The sequence below is a fragment of the Henckelia pumila genome, chromosome 4, assembly GCF_033568475.1.
Source record: "Henckelia pumila isolate YLH828 chromosome 4, ASM3356847v2, whole genome shotgun sequence".
NCBI classification, from domain to species: Eukaryota; Viridiplantae; Streptophyta; class Magnoliopsida; order Lamiales; family Gesneriaceae; genus Henckelia; species Henckelia pumila.
In genome coordinates, this window is record NC_133123.1 from 50,587,078 (window position 1) to 50,611,278 (window position 24,201).

The window sequence follows — 24,201 nt, forward strand, 5'->3', positions numbered from 1 at the left end:
CTTTGTTTTTGAAAGTTGATCTGATCTGCTTACCTAGTTGGCAGGCAGAACAAATTTTATCTTTTGAAAACTCGATTTTAGGCAGACCTGTAACCAATTCATGTTTACTCAGATTGGCTAAAGCTTTGAAGTTCAAGTGATTGAGTCTCTTGTGCCATAACCAATTTTGGTTCATCTTTGATGCTATCAAGCAGACTGAAGTGTTTGGTTGATCCGACCAATTGACTCTATAAGTATTTCCATTTCTTTCTCCTATCATAATGATTAGTCCAGATTGATCTTTTACAGTGCAAGTGTGCTTTTGAAATTCTACGAAGTAATCATAGTCACATAATTGACTAATACTAATCAGATTGTATTTCAAATTCTCTACGAGTAATACATCTTTTATGTGAATATTTCCATGGATAAGCTTACCCTTACCCATGGTTACACCTTTAGAGTTATCTCCAAAAGTGATCTTAGGTCCTGATCCTGGAATATATTCAGATAGCATTCTTCTGTCTCCTGTCATATGCCTTGAGCATCCACTATCCAAGTACCATACTATTTGTTTGATTAATTCTCCTTTGTTTTCCTACAAAAAGAAAATAAAATAACTTTGGTCCCCATTCCTACTTGGGTCCATGCTGGATTAATCCCTTTGGAATCCATACTTGGATTATCCTTACAGACTTTCCATTATGCTGTCCTTTGGGAATGACATATTTATTTGATGACCATTGTGCATTGTGCTGTGTGTGCCAAGTGTTATGATCAGATCAATTATTCCTATTTGACTTCCAATATTTCATATTCGAGCTGTTAGATTGTGGTTTATGTTGAGTTGGTGAAGTTCTTTGTCTTTCTGAACCATTTCTAGACCAATTTGATCTAGGTTTAGTCCATCCTGACTTAGATATATCTGGCTCAACATATCCCAGTCCTCTATGTATGAGTTTGCTCTGATGAGATATTGAATATGTCATAGGAACCTCAGGTTCATATATCGTGCTGGATCTCACAAACTTTAAATACTTTAAGTTTTTATTCTCCAGACATGATTGAGTGGTTGAAGTAGATGAACATCCTTCATTTGTGCTGTAGCCTAAGCCAGATTTATCTCCAGCTTGCTTTTGCATTCCGGTAAGTTTATCTAAGGATATCGATGCTTTATTCCAAGAATTTACTAGATCTGTTAATCTCTGATTTTTAGATAAAGTTTCTTGTAGCTTACTTCTCATATCATTGTTCTCGGTCATCAACAAATTTATCTGAGCTTTTAGGCTGTCAGAGTACTCTTTCGAGTTACTTTGATCTGACTTATCTGTTGTGCTCTTCTCATTTGTTCTGACTTCATCGAACTTTTGAGATAGTGTGCGATATTCAATGAACATCTCATTTAATGCATTAATAAGATCTTCCTTACTAAATTCATCAGAAGTAAAGTCAAGTACCTCTCCATCGTCTGGAATGTCATCGTCATTAGCCATAAGACATTTGACAGCTTCATCTTCACTTTCACTTGACGATGCTTCTGAGTCGGATGAGGTGGAATCTGATTCTGCCCATTTGCTATTGCTTTCATCTACTAATAGGGCTTTTTGTTCTTTCTTTCTGCTGAATCTTTTCTTTTCTTCTCTCGAATTCTTTTTGTATGAAGTTCTTTTCTCATCCTTCTTGGGTTTGGTACAATCGGCTATGAAGTGTCCTTCTTTTCCACAGTTGTAGCAAGCTCGATTTTCTTCATCTGGTTCATTTGATTTGAAACTTGATCTGTTAGCTCTTTGGAAACTATTTTGATTCTTCCTCATGAATCTTCCAAATTTCTTTACAAATAGTGACATTGCATCGCTACTGATTTGTTCTGCGGTCTTAGTTGCAGGAGTTTCATCTGCTGCAGTGAGAGCTTTGGTGACTTGTGATGTTGATGTGTCTTCCTCAGTTCGAACTCCCAGCTCGAATTCATAGGCTTTGAGGTCTGCAAATAAATCATGTAGTTTGATCTTATTGAGATCTTTGGATTCTCTCATAGCGACTGTCTTTACATCCCATTCTCGTGGCAGAGCTCTCATGACTTTGAGTGCTACTTCACGATTGCTGTAACTCTTTCCAAGTGCATTTAGCTCGATCATAATGCTGCTGAATATTTCATCAAATTCATTCATTGTTTCTCCTAGTTTCATCTTGATATTGTCAAAATTTTGAATAGCCACCATGAGTTTGTTCTCCTTCGTTTGATCATTTCCTTCACACAATTGAGTGAGCTTTTCCCATATTTCTTTGGCAGTAGTGCAGCTTTTGATCTTGCTAAACATGTTTTTGTCCAGAGTTTTGTATAGAATATCTCTGGAACATTGTCAAGGTTGGCTTTCCTTTTATCTTCAGAAGTCCATTCAGATCGAGGTTTTTCTATCATCTGAGGAGCACCTTCAGTAATAGCAACAGCAGTGTTGACTTTCATAATCTTCATTGGTCCATCTGTTACAACAAATCACATATCATCATCCAGTGCTGATAGATGTGCCTGCATACGAATTTTCCAGTCATCATAATCTTCTTTTGAAAACATAGGAATTTTACTAAACGATGTCATAGCTAAAGATGCCATAGATTAAGAGACGATTCAAGTGATAAGCAAGAACCGCTCTGATACCACTTGTTAGGATCGAAATATGTGTAGAGGGGGGGGGGGTGAATACACAATTAAAAAATTTCAGAGTACTTCGATCTGATTTGTTAGAATCAGATGAAAGTTTTATTTGCTTAAAACTTTTGATCTGCTTGAAAGATTCTGACCAAGTCAGGCGGAAGTAATCTTCCTTGCAGAAAGAACACTTATAAGAACTAATGCAGATGAAATGGAATAAAAGCAATAGATAGATAGATTTGTTTCTGGATGTTCGGAGATGAATTCTCCTACGTCACCCCTTCTTCTGTTTCCAGAAGGATTCCACTAGAAGACTTTGACTTATACAATCCCTTTGTACTAATCCAATCCAATCAATCTTTTGAAAGGAACTCCTAGCAATATTCTAACTCAAAGCAGAACAACTTTTCTACTTAAAGTTTACAAAATGAAGCAACAGAGTATGCTTCGTTGATTTGATCTGGAAAGCTATATGACTTTGATCTGGATCGAATTGAAATATTTCTTTGAGCTTTGATGGATCTGGGAGATATTATAACTCAGAGTATCGAGACTTTGATCTGATAAGTTTCTGGGTTTGAGTGAATGCTATTTCAAAATTCGATTGCTTTGTAATTTTCACTCCTTGGTCTCGTATCTTCAATCTTCGAAATACTTGTATATATAGTCATCAAAAAGTAATCAGTGAGCCGCCAACACTTTCTGATTTTGAGCCGCCAGCATATCTCATAAATGGCTCACAAATCTTGACTTAGAGTGAAGGCCGATCAACGTTCAAAATCTCATTAAATGAGTTTGTCGTTTTCTTCAATGATAGTAACGGGTAGATTTCTGACAAGGCTTCGATCTGGTTGTTGACCATTTTAGATCTTGTGTCAATCGCTCCGGTGTAGTTTGATCTGCATCACGTTACTTTGATCTCGCAACTTTCATTTTAATGATTAATAAAACAATTAATCAAACAATAAATGAATATTAAAACCAAGATCTAATTTTTTTTTAAATTCAGCACCTCGCTCGATCGGACAAACTCACCCGATCGAGCGAGCTTGAAAATCAATTTCTCGGGTCTGCATCAATTTTGGCCTCGCTCGATCGGATGAACTCACCAGATCTAGCGAGCCCAAAAGATCGATTTTCTGTTTTTGCAATTTAAGGGCCTCGCTCGATCGGTGGAGTTCACCCGATCGAGCGAGCCATCAGTCTAGAAAAATCCTCAGATTGCATTTTGCTGTCAAAACTTGATCATTCAATCCAAATCAGTCAAATACCAACTCAAATCCTGGTTTATCAATTCTATAACATGCATATATACATGTATGAAGTTTCAAATATATATTCATGCATTTATTACATCAAACGAATAACATAAAAAGCACGAAACTAGATGATACTCAAAATATCATAACGAACTTCAAATCTCAAGTTTCTTGCTAAGTTTGATGCTATCTATCTACCATTCTTCTGCTTAAACCCGAGTCCACACTTGCTACATCTCTCTCCCGAGCTATCAATGTTGTTTTTATTAGCTCCTGCCCCATCTATTGCCATGCACACATACAAAACAAAGCAACAGCCGGATAAACTACGGTGAGAATATAATTCCCAGTATAATCGACATATAAAGTATTAAATTAATCATATAAAATCTAATCATAATCGACTCAAAAATAGAGTAAATAACTCATATATTGAATAAGAACTGATTCATTTAACGTTGTTGCCATCAAGATTTGTAAACTATCTTTACATGGATATCCATCTATCGTAGTCATTCTTGACTAGAAAATAAGTTCGCCTCAGACCTTGGTAATAGAATCAATTCAATATATATCATCTCATAATCATATTGAATCAAAGATCCACTACCTGAGATGGATCGACAACATCATAACAAAATCAAAACGATAAACAAGTATGTGATTTTGGCAGAACAACTCAAGAAGCTTCATACTTGAGTTTCAAATCCCTGACTCGCGATGTCGTCTTATACCTTCTCATTTTCTCTGTTTTGAATGCTTCAAATCTGAAACATAAAATCAAAACATTCATATAAAACTTCATTCAATCTTATCATTTCAGAATCGATTCAAAATCATCATCATCTTCAATCAAATTCACTTCAAACCTCAACTTCTTCTTCGTCGGTTCGAAGCAGAGTGTTGAGTCGTTAACCTTCAAAACTATTTTGGAATTGAATAATGAAATTGCTACAACATCAATAACATCTCAAATAAGATCTCAGCTCAGTCATAGGCTATAAAAATGGTCTCAAAACATGAATCGATGGCGTAGCGATTGAAAATCGATAACCAACAACATATCGAAACCGTTCTAACTTCATAAGAAACTTCTACTCAATTCATCTCAGTCATAAACCATCGAAACCAGCGTAATCATAGTCTATACAAATCGAACACATGCTGGAAATCATAACAAACACAAACGATAGCCGTTTGTCGATTCGATTTTGAATATACGACATATAAATGTTCAAGAACACAAATATACAATCAAATTCTGATCTCCACCAGATTTCAATCTTAAAAAAACATGCCGACATAAATAAAGACTTAAATCAAATTTAATTCCTCGTCGCAAGGATTCCAGAACAATTTTCGGAATCGAAATCGGACCAAAAGTTACGGGGTTTTGAAAATCGGAATTCCCAAAAGAAAACAAAGAAATCGAAGATGGTCTCGGCTGCTCTGCAGATTTCTTAATTCAATATCATATTTCCATGCTTTTATGCTGACTGATCAAATAATATTCGGATATGTATTGCATAAATTGCAATTTATTCCCTGAGACTTCATAAATTGCAATTCAGTCCTCAGTCTTCTTTTTAATTCAATTTCAATGCTAAAAAATTAAGAATATTAGAATTTAACTCGAAACTATAAATATTCCCAAATTAAATATCCTCAGATTAAAATTAAAAGTATACTTTTCACTTTAACCCTTGAAACTTCAATATTTACAAATCAGTCCCTGATTAGGTTACATCTTCGAATTAAATCCTATTTAATTCCCGAAACTTGGAATTTAAATCTTAAATCCCATAAATATTCAAATCAAATATTTAATATTTTAATTTAAGAATTCCCGGAATTTAAATCTCAAAATCCGTAAATTCTCAAATTAAATATTTTCGGCTCGGAAATTAAATCTATAATTTCCATAAATTCTCAAATCAATATTTGCCCAAAATACGGAATTTAAATCTCAAATTCTAAAATTAATAACTTAATATTTTCTGGCCCTTACAATTCCTCCCCTCTAAGGAATGATTTCGTCCTCGAAATCGAATTCAATAGAAATATCAATTCTGATAGACTGAATGATTATCTGAAGTAATTCTCACTTCAATCATCCAACTCTGATCTTTGTATCTCATCTCTTAATCACTTGTCAGGTTATCTCTTCTATTCTACATCTATTCTGTGGTTCTTCTATTATACTTTAATTAACTGAAAAGAATTCTCTCTGAGTTGATTCTTTTCTCAATCAAGGATTTGTTGAATATTCGACTTAACTCAAAATCTCTTCAATATCTATTTCATCTGATTAAAGTACATAGGAAAAATTTAACTGACACAAGGATTCTAGATACGTGGAACTATCTGATCCATCATATCGAGTTAGAAAGAATAAATCTTTTCATAAAATCAGCAATTCTGTCTGACATATAATTCAGGAAATGTCATTTCCAGTGACGACTTGTTTCTTTCTCTATATTATTCCATGCTCTACATAGAACATATATCAAGTCTACACTGTCATTCTGTTCATCGCTTCAAGATCTATATCTAACATTCATATTCTGAATCTATATATAAAATACTTCTCTTTCTCTATTTTGAATTGAATGATGTTTCAAGAATAACTTTTTCGCTGAACAATCAGTTCCAGCTTTAATAGTTATATCTATCATTCACTTACTCACTTTGATTATTCGGTACAGATTAATATTCCCATTCTCTGTGTTTCTCAAATCAAATCTGATCTGCTATTGGATACTTCTGAAATATCATTTCAACACAAAAAAATTTGATTTTCTTTTCATCGTATAATCAGACCACTATTTCGATATCAACTCGATAGCTTCTACAGGAATCATACTAATCAAGTGGCAATACATCAAGTCAACTAATACCGAATCAGGTACTAGAGTTATGAGAATATCCTCAAAATCTGGAAAATCAACTCAGATAATCCATCGATCAGAGAATGGTATAATACAATCACATATAACCAATACTCAGAATATCAAACAATCGATCCACATTCTATCGAATAAATCTAAAGTCTCTATTATGACAATAGAATTTCAATCATTCCAGTAATTTCATCATATCATTAACTTCTTAATAGCTATCTATTCATATCCGTATCACATCTCATATAGAATTGTGAGACCTCGGTTCTAAACAACTAATCTCGGCTTAAACAACAATTAAGCATACAAGATCCAACACCAAATTGAGAAAGACAAAAAAAAAATTTTAAAGGGGGGGTGCGCTTGGGCGGGCAAAAACTGCCGCTCGAGCGCGCCCTAAACTCCAGCGCTGCTGGAATTACTCGAACTGGGGTGCGCTCGGGCTGCTAAAAACTGCAGCTCGGGCGCCCCCCCTGCAGCAGAAATAAAATAGAGCAGAAAAGCTTGGCATCTCAAACTAAAGGTTATTCCATACATCAAACTCAAATTCATGCATTAAAAACATAACTTCTCCAGTTATTACATGAAATGCTAACGTTGATCAACTACGAACCAGTCTATAACATTCAACATAAGACTCGCATAATCGATACAACATAAACAACAAAGTTCGAGATCTAAACATGTTCCAAAATAACTAGGTAGACATGCTGACACGACTTCTAAACCGAGTCTCACTACTAGCTCTCCCTCTTGTTGCTAACCAGGCCTTTGCTGACTTGGTCCTGCCCCACATGTTGCCAAGTACACATACAAAACAAAGCAACAGCCGGATAAACCGATGAGAATGATAATCCCAGTAAAAACAACATATCAAGTAATACAACAATAAACATGCTTTCAAGACAACAACGAAATCAATAATGATGTAATGAAATGCATGTCTTTAAACCGGGATATCAAATCTGATAACGAGGGATTTCTGCTGTGCTTTTGGGATCCCGAGGGTGAGATTACGTAACGACTCACCGACTCACCCAATCGAGGTGGTGCCACGTATCCCACTCCTCTAGACTTTGAGCAACTATAATGAGTATGCTAGCACTAGGCGAAACGACTACGACCTAGGCCACTCAATCATAGTTCCCAAACGTCTAAACAAAAAGAGCGGTTCTGCCCGCTGAAAACAAGATTGGCTGAATATGAATTCATAACAGAAACATAAAACATAGCCATATAACAAAAGCTCAATCAAAACAACAAAACACAAGTTCCTCATGCTAGAACGAGTGTAGATGCAAGTATGTGATTTTAAGGGAAACTCGAGAACCAACTGTCCCGAGTATGCTATCCCGCTATCGATGTCTGCTTTTACCTTTCAATGCAGTAGTTCCAACTCTGGATAAGCTACAACAAAAGGTTTAATCAACAACTAAACAATCCAACAACAAAGGCAATGGTTCAAGGTAATCTCTTTACCGTTTTTCGTCCAACTCTTGACGAACAATGCTGCTAACACGGGCTTGACAACTCCAAACGAATCTGTTCAGATACAAAACAAAGATCAATTACCATGATCGACTTACAAGCCAAGTTCAACAACTCAAAAACGGTTCGAAATCCGCAAAACTCAAACCGACGGCATAACGGCTATAACTGAACAAACCGACAACGCAGACAGCAGTTCAATAGCGATATAAACTCATATCAAAGCCAATACAACCATAACAAGGCAAACCCAACAAATCTCAAAACCATGATTTTCGAAAATGGCTTCCAAAAATCATAACAATTCCGAACGTCGCTCAAATTCAAAACCGACAGATAATAAACGATCAGAACTCTGTCAAGAACAACATACTCGAATCTCGAACGATTCTAATGACATCCAAAAACTAGAATGTATCTGATCGTAGAGAAACTTACGGTATAACGGAGCTCTCGCTGCAGTGATCGATAATCTGCCTTCAGAAATAAATTTCAACGGCCGGATCGAGCTCGGAATGAAATCACAAAGCTTGGAAACTCATTGGGTCGGCTTCAATGGAGATGGCGTGCAAGAAGGAAGAAGGAGAAGACTATTCTCAATCCAATCAAGTTGTAGATAATATATAAAAATCAATATTTGCGTTTTAGTCCTTGAAAAATCCAATTTTTGCAAAAAGGACCCTGATCGAAATCAAGTCGGCTCGTGAACTCTGTAATCTCCGATTAACTCAAATAAACTCATTTAAGATAAAAACGGGGCATTACAATTCTACCCCACTAAGAAGAGATTTCGTCCTCGAAATCAACAAGAACCACAACTCATAAGATAGAATAAAGAACAAAAGACAGTAAGAAAAACTCACGTTGTAACGCCCTGTTTTTATTTTAAATGAGTTTATTTGAGTTAATCAGAGATTTCAGAGTTCTCGAGCCGGTTTAATTTTGATCAGGGTCCTTTTTGCAAATTTTGGAAATTTCAGGGACTAAAACACAAATATTGATTTTTATATATTATCTACACATTTGTTTGACTTGGAAATCATTTCATCCTCTTCCCTAAATCGAGCTCCTCCATTGAAGACGCCTTCAAGATTTTCCAAGCTTCCAGATTTCCTCCCGAGCTCGATCCGGCCGTTAGAAATTGTTTCTGAAGGCAGATTAGTGATCACTGTAGTGAGAGCTCCGTTATACCTTAAGTATTTCTCCGATCAGATATGTTTTGTTTTTTCGGAGGTTGTTAGAATCGATCTAGATTCTAGTATGTTGTTCTTGGCGGAGTTCTGATCGTTTATTATCTGTCGGTTTTGAATTAGAGCGACGTTCGGAATTGTTATGATTTTTGGAAGCTATTTTCGAAAATCATGATTTTGAGATTTGTTGGGTTTGTCTTGTTGTTGTTGTATTAGCATTGAATTGAGTTGATATCGCTATTGAACTGCTGTCTGCATTGTCGGTTTGTTCAGTTTATAGCCGTTATGCCGTCGGTTTGAGTTTTGGGGATTTCGAACCGTTATTGAGTTGTTGAACTTGGCTTGTAAGTCGATCATGGTAATTGATCTTTGATTTGTATCTGAACAGATTCGTTTGGAGTTTGTCAAGCCCGTGTTAGCAGCATTGTTCGTCAAGATTTGGACGAGGATCGGTAAAGAGATTTCCTTGAACCGTTGTTTGTTGTTTAGGTTGTATAGTTGTTGATACAATCTTTTGTTGTAGCTTGTCCGGAGTTGGATCTACGACATTGAAAGGTAAAAGCAGACATCGATAGCGGGATAGAATACTCGGGACAGTTGGTTCTCGAGTTTCCCTTAAAAGCACATACTTGCATCTACACTCGTTCTAGCATGAGGAACTTGTGTTCTGTTATTTTGATTGAGCTTTTGTTATATGGCTATGTTTTATGTTTCTGTTATGCATTCATCTTGAGCCAATCTTATTTTCAGCGGGCAGAACCGCCCTTTTTGTTTAGACGTTTGGGAACTATGATTGAGTGGCCTAGGTCGTAGTCGTTTCGCCTAGTGCTAGCATACTCATTATAGTTGCTCAAAGTCTAGAGGAGTGGGATACGTGGCACCACCTCGATTGGGTGAGTCGGTGAGTCGTTACGTAATCTCACCCTCGGGATCCCAAAAGCACAGCAGCAATCCCTCGTTTATCAGATTTGATATCCCGGTTTAAAGACATGCATCTCATTACGTTGTCATGGATTTCGTCGTTGTCTTGAAAGCATGATTATTGTTGTATTACTTGTTATGTTGCTTTTATTGGGATTATCATTCTCACCGGTTATCCGGCTGTTGCTTTGTTTTGTATGTGTACTTGGCATCAGGTGGGGCAGGATCCAGTCAGAAGAGGCATGATTAGCTTTGAGGGAATGATGTAGAAGTGAGACTCGGTTTAGAAGTCTTGTTAGCATGACCATCTAGCTTATGTTTTGAAGCATGTTAAGAACTTGAACTTAGATTGGAAGTGGTCTTGCTTGTGGTTAGAACTCTTGTATTCTGTATTCGGCTTGTAATAGCTAGCATCGATGCGTGTTCTTCACTTTTATGTATTTAAATGCTACGTTGTTGGATATATATTTGTTGGATCATGTTAGAGTTCTTTTGGTTATGTTATTGCACTTTTGGAGGCTTGTTTTGAGCCAATTCAGTAGGCCATGCGCGCCCGTGCCTAGGGTGGCGCGCCCACGCGTCCCACACTTCGTTTCGGAAGTTTTGGGCAGAGCTTCAGGCGCGCCCGCGTCTCGGGTGGCGCGCCCGCGCGAGGGCTTGGGCAGGACGCCATGCGCGCCCGCACGTCCCTTTTTTTTAAAAAAAATGTTCTTGGCTTTTAATTGCTTACTTATTGAATTACTCCTTTAATTGTCGTTTAGTACCGAGGTCTCACATTAAGTGGTATCAGAGAGTTAAGATTCTTGGTCGAACTAGAGTGAGCGGGTAGATCGAGTCTGCGTGTATTGGCTCCTCGCATGTGTTTGAATTATTTTAACTGTGTACTTAATTCCATGCGAGCATGCTTTATTATTGAGAATTATTGAATTACATGGTTATGTGATTTAATTTATAAAGCATGATCTAATTGAAATATAACTGTTTCTGTTATCGACTGGTATCCGGTATTCCAAGCGGTTGTAAGGGCACTGATTGTAGCGATTGAGATATCTCGTGTCCTAACCTTTGATTATCAGATGGGTCCTCGTCGAGTGATAAACAGAAACACACTGCCAGTTATCCCTGCAACTGAGCAAGCTAGCACTGAAGTTGATCAGTTGGATGCTTCAGCAACGCCTATGGAAACCTTGTTGAAGAGGTTTCAGTCGTTCAATCCGCCATTATTGATGGGTTCGGAAAATCCAGTTGACTGCGAGAGTTGGTTGGATGATATTGATCAGCTATTCGATTCCATTGATTACACAGATGACCGCAGAATCAGGTTAGTCATTCATCAGCTACGTGGGGTTGCTAAGAGCTGGTGGATCATGACAAAGAAAGCAATAGAGAATAGAGGTACGGAAGTTACTGGGACTCTTTTTAAATCTGAATTCTATAAGCGGTTTTTCCCTATCTCGTACCGTAAGGACAAGGGAGCAGAATTTGCCAATTTGAGACAAGGGAATCTGAACATCGAATAGTACGTTGCCAAGTTTGATAGTCTGTTGTGTTTTGCACCACTAATTGCCGGAGATAAAGAAGCTAAGGCAGATCATTTCATTAATGGATTGAATCCTGACATCTTCACTTTGGTGAACACTGCTAGGCCAGACAACTTTGCGGATGCCATGAATCACGCAAAGGGAGCAGAAGCTAGCTTGTGGAGGCAAAGAGGTAATCAGGTAGCACCTCAGTAGCAGAGGCAGTATCAGAACCAACCCTCTCAGTATCAGAATCAGCCACCTCAGCATCAAAACCAGCAGCAGAGGTATGAAGGTGGTAACAGTGGGGGAAACAGAAAGGATCAGTACAAGGCGAGAGGTAAACAGTTCAAGAGGCAGGGGAACAATTCGTCCAGTTCCAGTGGTTCGAAGCAATTCAGTTCAGGACCGAGTTCTGGGTCATCATCCTTGTACTGCAGCAAGTGTGGAGGAAGACACTCACCGGATCAGTGTGTGGGAGTCTTCGGCAATTGTAACACATGTCAGCAACCGGGACACTTCTCTAAGGTGTGCCCTCAACGTAACAGAGATAGAGCTCAGAGTGGGAGTTCGTCTAGACCTGCAGCTCAGCCTGAGAGGCAGTCTTCTGCAGTGCACTCTTTCCAGCCTCAGCAACAGAACAGACAGGGAGGTAGTACCAGTGCAAATCAGCCTCCGAGACAGCAAGCACGAGTCTTTGCTCTGACAGAGGATCAGGCTCAAGCAGCACCTGACGATGTTATAGCAGGTAACTGTTCGATTTTCGGTTATTCTGCTCATTATTTGATAGATACAAGTGCTTCCCATTCTTTTATCTCTGAGAGATTCGTATTATTGCATGCTTTGCCAACTGAATTGTTGCCTACAGTAGTAGCTGTTACTTCACCTTTGGGTGGAGGAATTGTTTCTGTCAGATTAGTCAGGAACTGTGAACTGTGTTTTGAAGGAAATTTGTTAGAATTCGACTATATTGTACTTGGACTGCCAGATTTTGATTGTATTGTCGGGATAGATGCTTTAACCAAGTACAGGGCGACAGTCGATTGTTTCCAGAAAGTTGTCAGGTTCAGACCGGAAATGGCAGACGAGTGGAAATTCTTTGGTAAGGGTTCTCGATCTAGAATTCCTTTGATTTCAGTGTTATCTATGACTCGTTTGCTACAGAAAGGTGCAGAAGGATTTTTGGTGTATGCAGTTGATGTACTGAAATCTAGCCCAGCTTTGGTAGATTTACCGGTGGTTAGAGAATTTGCGGATGTGTTCCCGGAAGATGTTCCTGGTTTGCCACCTATTCGAGAAATCGAATTCAGCATTGACTTAGTGCCAGGTACTCAACCTATTTCAAAAGCTCCTTATCGTATGGCACTTGTTGAATTGAGAGAGTTGAAGGAGCAGCTTGAGGATTTGATTGCCAAGGGATACATCAGACCTAGTGTCACTACAAGAAAAATGGCCTACGACAACGCTTTTTCCGCGTTGTTAATGACCCCAAAAAAGCGTTGTCGTAGCCGGTGTTGTAAAAGACCACGCTCAAAGACAACGCGGAAAAAGCGTTGTGGTTTTCGGAAAACACAACGCTTAAAAAGCGTTGTGGTATTTGGATACGACAACGCTTAAAAAGCGTTGTCGTATCTATTAAAAGCGTTGTGTTACTTTGATATTACAACGCTATAGTACACTGAGGAAGCGTTGTAGTAGCTTCAATCCACAACGCTTTATATGCGTTGTGATTTCTACAAACAACAACGCTTTTAAAGCGTTGTCTTTTATACAATCTACAACGCTTAAAAAGCGTTGTAGATTGTATAAAAGACAACGCTGCAAAAGCGTTGTTGTTTGTAGAAATCACAACGCAGATAAAGCGTTGTGGTTTCAAGCTACGACAACGCTTTCTTCGTGTAAAAAAGCGTTGTGCTTGGCAGATGTTGCTTAAAAAATCATTGTGCGCGCTACCAATAAAAAACGTTTTTTAAATTTAAATTTCTATATAAATAACACTATTAAAATACATGAAATTGCAAATCTGTGGCAAAATATTCTCATAAAAAAGTATAGAGTCATTGTGCTGCAACATATTGAAATTGCAAGGTATCAACAAGCATTTAACGCTAGCTATATCCACAAAGATGGTGCTGCAATATTGAAAGAAAATTGTTCCTAACAATGCAATTTTTCTGAATGCGACCACAGTTAGCGACGATCTCCGCCACCAGTAAGAACCAGACGATCTCCGCCACCAGTAAGAACCAGACGATCTCCGCCACCAGTAAGAACCAGACTTCTGAAATACAACATTAGATAACACATGTTAAATATAACATCATATCAAACCATATAAATCTAACCATAAATTTATAAATGACAACACAGTGGAAGCATATCAAACATCATGAAACAGAAAATAGACTAACCACCATTTGACGTTAGATTTCACACCCAATGAGATAACATCGACACAATCGTAAAGTAACCACTGTTTGGCATTAGATTCCATTCGATCTTCTGTGTTTGTATAAAGCTTAAACTACTGTCGATTGATATTTTTTTTCTTCTACCATGGTAAAAGCTTAATGCATTTTGATGATCTTCACCATATATCCTACAAGCAAGAAAGCTCAAAAGGAATTGGCAACAAGAATTGCCTGTCTGCAGCGTGCCTTATCCTGTTGAATCCTCTCATTCAACATTATTGGACCCTTTAGTCAATCATGAAACAGAAAATAGACTAACAAATGTAAACCTCATAACATGGGCTGCTTTCATTTTTATTATTGGGAATATTATTGGACCCTTTAGTCAATCATGACCAAGAACAAGAAGAAAATCAATGATGATTCAAAAGATAAGATAAGCCTGCTGCAGGCCTCGCCTACTGTCTGGAACATTAATTATATCATGCATGCGCAGCAACTAATTATATGAATTTTTACTTACTCGATCAAATGGATAGCAGGGGTTCTTGCTAATAGAACTGTTATGGCAGTCAAGCAGTTGGAGGGGATCGAGCAAGGCGAGAAACAGTTCAGAATGGAGGTGGCGACGATCGGTAGCACCCACCAGTTGAATGTGATGAGATTGATAGGATTCTGATCAGAAGGGAGGCATAGGCTATTAGTATATGAGTTTATGAGAAACAGTTCTTTAGACAAGTTTCTATTCACCTCTGAGGAGCAATCTGGGAAGCATTTGAATTGGGAGTATAGGTAGAATATCGCACTAGGAACCGCTAAGGTAATCACAGACGCAAAGGAAAAAGAAGCATGAAAATATGTCAACAACACACATTCGAACCAGTTTCAGAAGGCCTCGCCTACTGTCTGCTTGAAAAAAAAATATGGACAGTAGTTGCATGTGCCCAAACCACCAAATTCACGCATGTACTCCATGCACTCGAGGCTTTAATTAATTCAATTCATCCATGCATTATGATAGTTGTTGCATTATTCAAGACACAAAATACATGTGCATACCTATTCATAAACGTGTTCTTGTACAAATTCTGTCAACTCTGAAAGCACCTCTTTAATTTCTTCTAACGAGTACTCACCTTTTGAGAACTGTCACATATATTATGTTAATAAAAAATCATATAACAATAACTTTGCAAATTTAAAAGAATTTAGTTGTAATTATTTGAGTTAAGAAAGATTACTATTGATCGTAGTGAAACGTTCTCGATATTCTCAACTTCTTGAATAATTTGTCTCATATATCTCATCACATAAAGACCACATTGTTTTGCATCTGGCTGCCGAGGACCCTATGGTAGTAGAGAAAAATTTTTGGTGACAAATTTAGATATTTAAACATAATATATTAAACATAAATTATGCATACCTGTACTACTACCCACATAGCATTCTTTCTACCCTTCCTTCCTTTGTTTGAGTTAAACAATCGCAAGGCCCTTCAATATACTTGATATATGAGTTTTTGTATGAGTGAAATAAATATTTGATAAAAATAAATAAATATAAACTCACATATCCACTACATATTTCCAATCATCATCACGAATGCGATGACTTAAGGAATCCAACACATAAATAACATCCTTGTATGGTTGAATAACAGTGAGAATCCAATGATAACTACGCAAAAAAAACATAATTAGTGCTTCTAATTCAATAAATAATCGAAATAAAGCAACCAAATTGATATTTAAATTTTTACTTACCCGATATTACATGGCGCCAAAACTAGTTGATCAACCGATGCACCACTCAGTCTATCTGCTAAAGCACTCGCCCTTTGGTTCAACCTTTCAAGCTTACTCTTTTTGTCGTGTGTAGTTTCTCCCATATCCGAGATTCTGTGTGGATTCACAAATCTGAATTTTCCTTCCTTGTTATCTTCCAACATTTTTTTGTAAAGATACCTTTCATTGTAAATATAATAAAATAAAAATGAATGTAAGCAAAAATATGAAGTTGATGTATTACTTAGCTTAAAACCCAAAAAACTTACCATATATAGGCAATTACACAATTGCCTGATATTGGCCCAACATGATACAAACCATCAATGTCCTCACAGTGCAAAAGAATTACACAATCATCATCGAACACCTCACGATCTAAACGCAGTGATATAAATCTTCCTTCACCCAAAGCATGCTTGCTATAACAATACATCATATGTAGTGACAGTGGGACAGAAGGTGACACAACATGTTTCTCTTTGGGTGGTGCCAAATCCTTATTTCGAGGCTTCTATTAATTGTAAATACATACAAGTTAGATAGGTTGAATAATGAATAAAGTTGCAATATCACATATACCTTATCTTGCTCCACTATCAAGTGTTGTGGCCAAGCCACATGGGTTCCAAGAGCATCGCCCACAACTTCACATTCATTTGCAATAGGAAATGGCAAAGGCGCTGATTTATCAACTACTACATCAATAGAGACTCGGTAGCAATTCTTTGGTAATGGAACCCCATGAAGCAACTTTTGAGGATCAACACAAATAATTGTACCATAAGCAACAATATTTGTGCTAGATTCCAAAGTTAATGCAGCTGATTTACCCTAAAAAAGACAAATAGACATGTCAATAAGTTTTATTACATCTATTTAATATGACTCAAACTATTGTCATACCTGTAAAGCATCGGCTTTGCTCAAAATCAGCACGTCTTCATAATCATTGTCTTCCATCTTGGCTTGGTTAACTTGATTTTTCACTGAGCAACTGCCTTTGTCATCCATTAAAAGGTCGCGTGCACCCATGTTATGCATCATTTCCTCAAGTCTTTGTAAGCGTGCACCTTGTTCTGAAATTATTCTATTTGCTTCCATCAACTTCCTTTCATGCTCCACGAGTACATCTGTGGGAACTCCACTGCTCTTCAATGTTCTGCCAGCATTGAAATATAAGGTTGGAGTGACATGACCTCCAATCCCCCTCACACGCCCATCATATTCTTTGGTCTCAAGTGCTTTTGTAAGGATATCCTCTTTTGTCCCTTCAATTCTCAGCACACCATCTCTTTTTTGTTGGATATAATCATCCTGTCATGCAAATTAAAAGAATAATTACTAAAACAATTGTCATTTAAAAAAAAATGCTGATTTTCTAAAATGTGAATTCACTTACAATCTTTTGTACTCTTTGCGTCAAATCCTTCCCTTCAAAGTCTCCTGCTTTGTTGGCTCGTCCTTTCTTCCACATAATAGCCATGTTAATGTCATCATCGTCACCTAATTCAGCCGCCTACAAGGAAGAAAAATACAATAACACATGTGAATAAATTGTATGTGAATAATTTGGATGGTTTGTAAAGAAATACTTACTATTTCAGACGCAAATCGTGCATATCCCTTGCGTGAAAGCCGATGAGGATATATGTTTTGTTTTCTTCTATCTTTTTGTTGCTCACTTAGTTTCTAGTCATTTCAAATATGCAACAAGTCAAATTTGAATAATAGTTAAAGAATGACTTTTGGTTGATTATGTACAAATTATAAAATAATAAAGAATCTTACAATGAAGTCTCCAGACATACGACTGATGACAAACGCACTCCAATCATCTTTTGGTATACCATGACCAGCAGGTGGCTCATACAACTCCTCAGGTTTATCAAGCTTGCCTAAAATAAACGTCTGCGTAAGATGGGCTTTGTATTGACGCCACTTCATGTTTGCTGATCTCAAACAACCCTTCTTCCACTTTGCGTCAACATTATATGACAACTACAAATAACAAAAGCGAGAATACATTAGAAATTAATAACATAATAATATTAAATATATCCTATATTTTAATACATGATAAATTACTTACATTAACCGAATCCCATATCAATTCTTTAACATCTATTGGAACTTGCTTCCATGTCTTGTAAGAAATCTTGACCTTTTCCCGTGCAACCACGCCAATGTAACTCTGCATTCCAATAGCAGCTTCTCCAACTGGCTGTCCCAGTTTGTTGAATGCAACATCCTTTTTAATTCCTTTAACTCTTTGTATTGCAAGACTATCCATTTTTGTGCGACCTCTAGGAGTTCTAGTGGTGTCGGTGTCAGCAGAATCCAACCCAGTGTTACCACACCAACTCTCTCTAGTGGTAGCATATTCTACTTTTTCTTTACCCTTGCCCAACTTTGCGTCTGAAATAGTGGCAGCATATTCTAATTTCTCTTTACCCTTTCCCATTTTTGCTTCTTTCACTAATATTTATTGTTTGCAATTGTAGAGGGCAGAACCAACTTCACTAATCTGATTCTGCAAAAAATTTAATCTGCCATTAGCAAAGTGAGTGATTCTAACAAAAAGTTTTAACAAGACTGAAGTTAATAAAATCTATGAGACGAATGGCACATAACAGATAGATTTAACATCAATATAAGATGAAAAAGATACTCACAGATGAATACTAAATGTATAGCAGTAATATAAATGAAAGCATGCATGCACGCAGCTGAACAAAATTTAATCTTGTTTTTTAGTTTGAATTGTACCCGTCGGTTTGCTATCCAAGAACTACTAATTTGCCATTGTTCGATTACTGAATGTCAAAAAATATCTGATCATAACTAACAATGTCAAACAAGCATCTTCAAAGCGTAAATAACATCTCAATGTAAATTTTTTACAAACTCATCTCAAATGTGAAACTTAAGTACTTAATTATTTTCAACCCAAATCCCATCACAGTCTTCACGAATGCATGGTTCATTGTCATCTGCAACATCAACATCCATTGGTGCTAACCCTCTGCTAGAAGACTGATAATGCATTGCAGTTTCTTCCAACTCTTCACCCTTTGTGTATTCAAAGTACTCCCTACTTGGAGTCGCAAGTACAACACTCCATAAAGGATCTTCAGGAGCTTCAATGTAAAAAACTTGCTTCGCTTGGCTCGCTAAAATAAATGAATCAGATTTGTATCCAATTCTATGGAGTTTGACCAACGTGAATCCAAGATCATCTACCTTGATACCATTACTATTCTCCACCCAATTACATTTAAACATCGGAATTTGAAATTTGTGGTAATCAACCACCCATATTTCTTGTATTACTCCATAAAAAACCATATCTGACACGATAGGATGTTTATCCTTTGCACTAGAAACTTGCATTGTCTTTGCAACTAAGCTGACTCCGGAGTTTTGAACAACTCGCATATCATCACGCTCTCCTGTAGCATAAGTAACCCCATCAATCAAATAACTAGAGTACTTTAAGACTTACTTGGAAGGTCCACGCGCCATCCACTTTAATCTTTCGGATACTTGATAAGTGGAATGATCATCAACACGTGCAACCTATATTATTTATGTGATAACTTATTATTTATGCACAGTCATGATAATAAATGTACGCCAATTGTGATAATAAATGAACTCACACGATCAAGCAACCAGGTACTAAACGTTCGGTTATGCTCATCCTGTAACCACCTCTTGGACTTAGCCCTTTGTGGAAATATTGCATTCAAATATGTCATGTGTTCCCTATTCAAATTATTATTACGAGTAAGCAAACATGTAGATTTAAGAAAACTTAATGAACATATTAGTAAGTGGAAGAAATTACTCAATATAGCGATCAGTGTCAACATCATTTTCCAATACATAACGATGTGCTTGTTGCAACTCATCCTCAGCAATGGATTGCACAATTGCAGCCGACAAAGGTTTAGTAAGTTCTATTTGTCGATGACTTGTAGGGATCCCAATTGTGTGCAAACTACCAAGATAGTCTGAGCAAAATTCAACCGCCTCTTCAGCAATATAACATTCAGCCATGCAACCTTCCGGTCTATTGCGATTTCGCACATAACCTTTCAAAATCTTCATGTATCTTTCAAAGGGATACATGTACCTATACCAAACTGGGCCACATAATTTCACCTCTCGCACAAGATGAACTGTTAAATGAATCATTATGTCAAAAAACGAAGGTGGAAAATACTTTTCAAGTAAACACAATATGATCACAATCTCTCTCTGCAGCTCATCCAACTTTGAGGGATCCATCACTTTATTACATAGCTCATTGAAGAAGAAGCACAAACGAGTGATAGAGTCTCTGACATGTTTGGGCAAGACACCACGTATGGCCACTGGAAGTAATTGTTGCATTAAAGTGTGGTAGTCGTGTGACTTAAGGCCAACAAGTTTCAAGTCCTTCATCGAAACAAAGTTTTTAACGTTGGATGAGTAACATGTAGGTAATTGCATTCCACACAAAGAATTCAAAATCTTTCTTTTCTCATCTTTTGTAAGTGTATAACATGCTGCTGGCAGAAAAGATTTCTTCTCCCCCATCACTGGAGCCAAATCTGTCCTCAAATTCATTTCAGCAAGGTCTAATCTAGCTGCAATTCCATCCTTTGTTTTCCCGGAATGTCAAGCAACGTACCGAGAAGACTTTCACAGACGTTCTTTTCTATATGCATCACATCAAGAACATGTCTAACATATAGATGTTTCCAATACTCAAGTTCAAAGAAAATTGATTTCTTTTTGAAGGATGGTTTTACATCATCTTTCGTGGACTGAATCTTCTTTCTCATTTTTCCCCAATGACAATGAATTCCATCGACTTTTTTTAACACTTCATCGCCACTCAATGGTTTGGGTGCAGGGTTGAACTCTTGGTACCCATTAAATGCCTTTCTTTGCCTTCGATAAGGATGATTTGCAGGTAGAAACCTTCTATGTCCTGTGTACGACATTTTCCTGCTATGTTTCAACCTTGTTGAATATGTTTCTTCACCACAAATCGGACATGCGTGATATCCATTCACAATACATCCTGACATGTTTCCATATGCAGGAAAGTCATTGATGGTCCACAGTAAGACAGCTCTGAGCGAGAAGGTTTCTTGTCTATATGCATCATATGCTTCACAACCTGTATCCCATAGGAATTTCAAGTCATCGATTAGAGGTGCTAAGTAAACATCGATATCATTTCCTGGTTGTTTGGGACCAGAAATCAACATTGTGAGCATCATAAATTTTCTCTTCATACACAACCACGGGGGAAGATTGTAAGTGATCATTAAAACTGGCCAACAACTATATGTAGAACTCATCATACCATGGGGATTGATCCCGTCAGCTAAAATGGCCAATCTAAGATTTCTTGAATCAGCAGCAAAATTTGGCCACTTGTGATCTACTAATTTCCAAGAAGGTGCATCAGCTGGATGGCGTAGGTATCCGTCATTAAGTCTTTTATCAGCATGCCAAGTCAGCTCCTTGGAAAACTCCTTATTCCGAAACATTCGTACAAATCTCGGAATTCGAGGGAAGTACCATAGAACCTTTGCAGGAACTCCTTCCTTTATCGTATCTTTTTGGCCCATCTTCCACCTTGACATCCCACAAGTAGGACAACTGTTCATATCCTCATACTCCTTCCGGTATAAGATGCAATCATTAGGGCAAGCATGGATTTTCTCATAAGTAATCCCTAATGCACACAAGCTTTTCTTTGCATCATAGAAAGATAAAGGCAATTCGTTGTCATCTGGAAGCATTTCTCCTAACAAATTGAGTAGGTCGGTGCAACTTTTGTCACTCCAACTATATTTGGCTTTCAAGTTGAATAATTTTACAACTGCAGATAACCTTGTAAATTTACTGCATCCAGGATATAAAGGTTTCTCAGCATCTTCAAGTAGATTTTTGAATGTGGTTGGATTCTCAGCATAACTATCAAATGCAGCATGTACCATATCTATTGGTTCCTCGGCGTCAAACTTTGGTACATCTTCCCTTTCTTGATCACGATCATTACTTGAGTTCTTCATCGCAGACCTTTCACCATGCCATATCCAAGTATGATATGTCAAATCTATACCATTAGAATACATGTGTGCCCTTATAGTCTCTACCTTTTTCTTCTTCAGATTACCACATTTTGTACATGGACAAGATATTGCTTCCCGATCCTCGGCATTTTTTATTGAAAATTTCAAGAAATACTCTACTCCATGCTCATATTCCCTTGATAACCGAGACTTTGACATCCATTCTTTGTCCATTCTTTTAGTAAGTAACACTATAGAGAATAAAAGATATAATGTTAATATGTATATTTTCAAGCTGATGATAACCAAGACTTTGGCATCCATTCTTTGTCAATTTCAGGGGACGCAAAGCACATCATTGGCAATTTCAGGGAACTTCTTAAAGATCTTTAGTATTTTCTGATTCTGATTTTTATACATATCATTGGCAATTTCAGGGAACGCAAAACAAATAATCCATCTTCTGTTTCACCAATTGAGCAGCATATTCATTTAAATAGAAAACAAATAATTACATAAGTTAGCCAAACATTAACTAGAATAGCCATCAGCTGGAGTTGGTAGTAATTTGGTGAGAAAAATGAGGTATAACTCAAAGATCATCACCAAAAAAAAAACAAAAAGGCTGTTATGCCAATTTAAAACAGTTGCCTTGCATGTTCAGGCATAATATATTCTACGGTTTTTATCATGTCAGCATGAACCAGAAAATAAATAAGCATCCACATTTAAACTACAAAATAAAGAATTAAAAAATAATTTTAATAGTCAGTTTAATGGTCAGCAACTTTGATTTTTATGACCATAAATTTGCATGGTCATGGATCACTCATTTTCATGGAGTACACTTTTGGTGGAAAATGAAAAGAGTAATTCTCAGGTGTACCCAAAAGATGGAAACTTCTAATATGCTTTGATGCCACACCTTCTAGCATGTTCTCTCAGATGATGAATACTAATCAAGCACACAACTAAGAAATTTTCTACAAGTTCTTGTAGAAATCTAAATCTCAGACAGCTAAGTATTATCAGAGGCAGCTTAGAAAGCAATATTTTTACATCAACCAAAAATACACCCCCGGAATAAAACCATTAATTGTGTAAAGAACTCTAAAATGTGCCACCATGCCCTCCAAAAATAAAATAAAGCGATTCAAGATAATGGTGAACTTGGAACATTTGAGTTGGTAAACACAAAACTATGATCGATACGTACCTAAATATTAACAAAGTTGACAGAAAAAATCAGTTCATATCGGAGGAAATTCTGGCACCTTCAGTGAGACCACCATCGACAATCATTTCGACACAAACTTGATGTAGCTCCTTGTACATTCTCTCCCACTTCCGAATCATTTCAGCAGATCGTTGTCGCTCGCATTTCAGCCTTTTTAATTCGACTTCAGAAGCCACTGAAGAACCTTGACGCTGTAACGGGGAAACAAAAGTGAGAAATGTCGAGTGATCTTTACCTCCACAGTTCATTTCGATAGCATATGCTTGCTATATATATCACGCAGCTAGATGAAAATATGAGGAAATGTAATTAGAAAGCAGAGAAAGGCTGAAAAGCGAGCGACAACGAATATTGAAAATGTATGCAGAAAGATTTTCAACTCAGAATATTGAAAATGTATGCAGAAAGATTTTCAACTCAAAGCAGCAGAAGAAAAACTATATCGAAGATATGTAAAAATCAAACCGCAAACATCAATTCAATTCCTTGACCTACATGTACGATCCAATTTAAAAAAAATAAATCAGATGTTAAAGCAAGCAATAAAGAGGAAACTTCCATCAAGAGAAATCCAAACCTCTAGTTCTTTAATTTGATTCTCCATCGTTTGAACACTAATGTACGGAGAGTCTACGAAATGGTCAGAATTGTCGAGAGGACTGAGATAAACGTCAACATTCGCACCAAAAAATTGATTTTTATGACCATAAATTTGATTTTTAATCACATTTCGACAAAAAATAATTGACCAGGTTCCAAGAGAAGAAAATGAGTCAAGAACT

At 37.1% G+C, this 24,201-nt stretch overlaps 1 protein-coding gene and 1 long non-coding RNA gene across 2 annotated transcripts; both read right to left on the minus strand.

The window, feature by feature from the left end:
- Nucleotides 1-15,431: 15,431 nt before the first annotated feature.
- LOC140860254 (uncharacterized) lies at nt 15,432-15,821 on the minus strand. Its single transcript, XR_012143662.1, has 3 exons — nt 15,745-15,821; nt 15,560-15,667; nt 15,432-15,464 (listed from the first exon to the last, which is right to left on the minus strand). It is a non-coding gene; the product is annotated as an uncharacterized lncRNA (long non-coding RNA).
- Nucleotides 15,822-20,730: 4,909 nt separating this feature from the next.
- On the minus strand, nt 20,731-22,416 carry LOC140860999 (uncharacterized). Its single transcript, XM_073263998.1, has one exon. It carries the CDS (start codon nt 22,414-22,416, stop codon nt 20,731-20,733), a length of 1,686 nt encoding a protein of 561 aa, XP_073120099.1.
- Between the last annotated feature and the right edge of the window lie 1,785 nt (nt 22,417-24,201).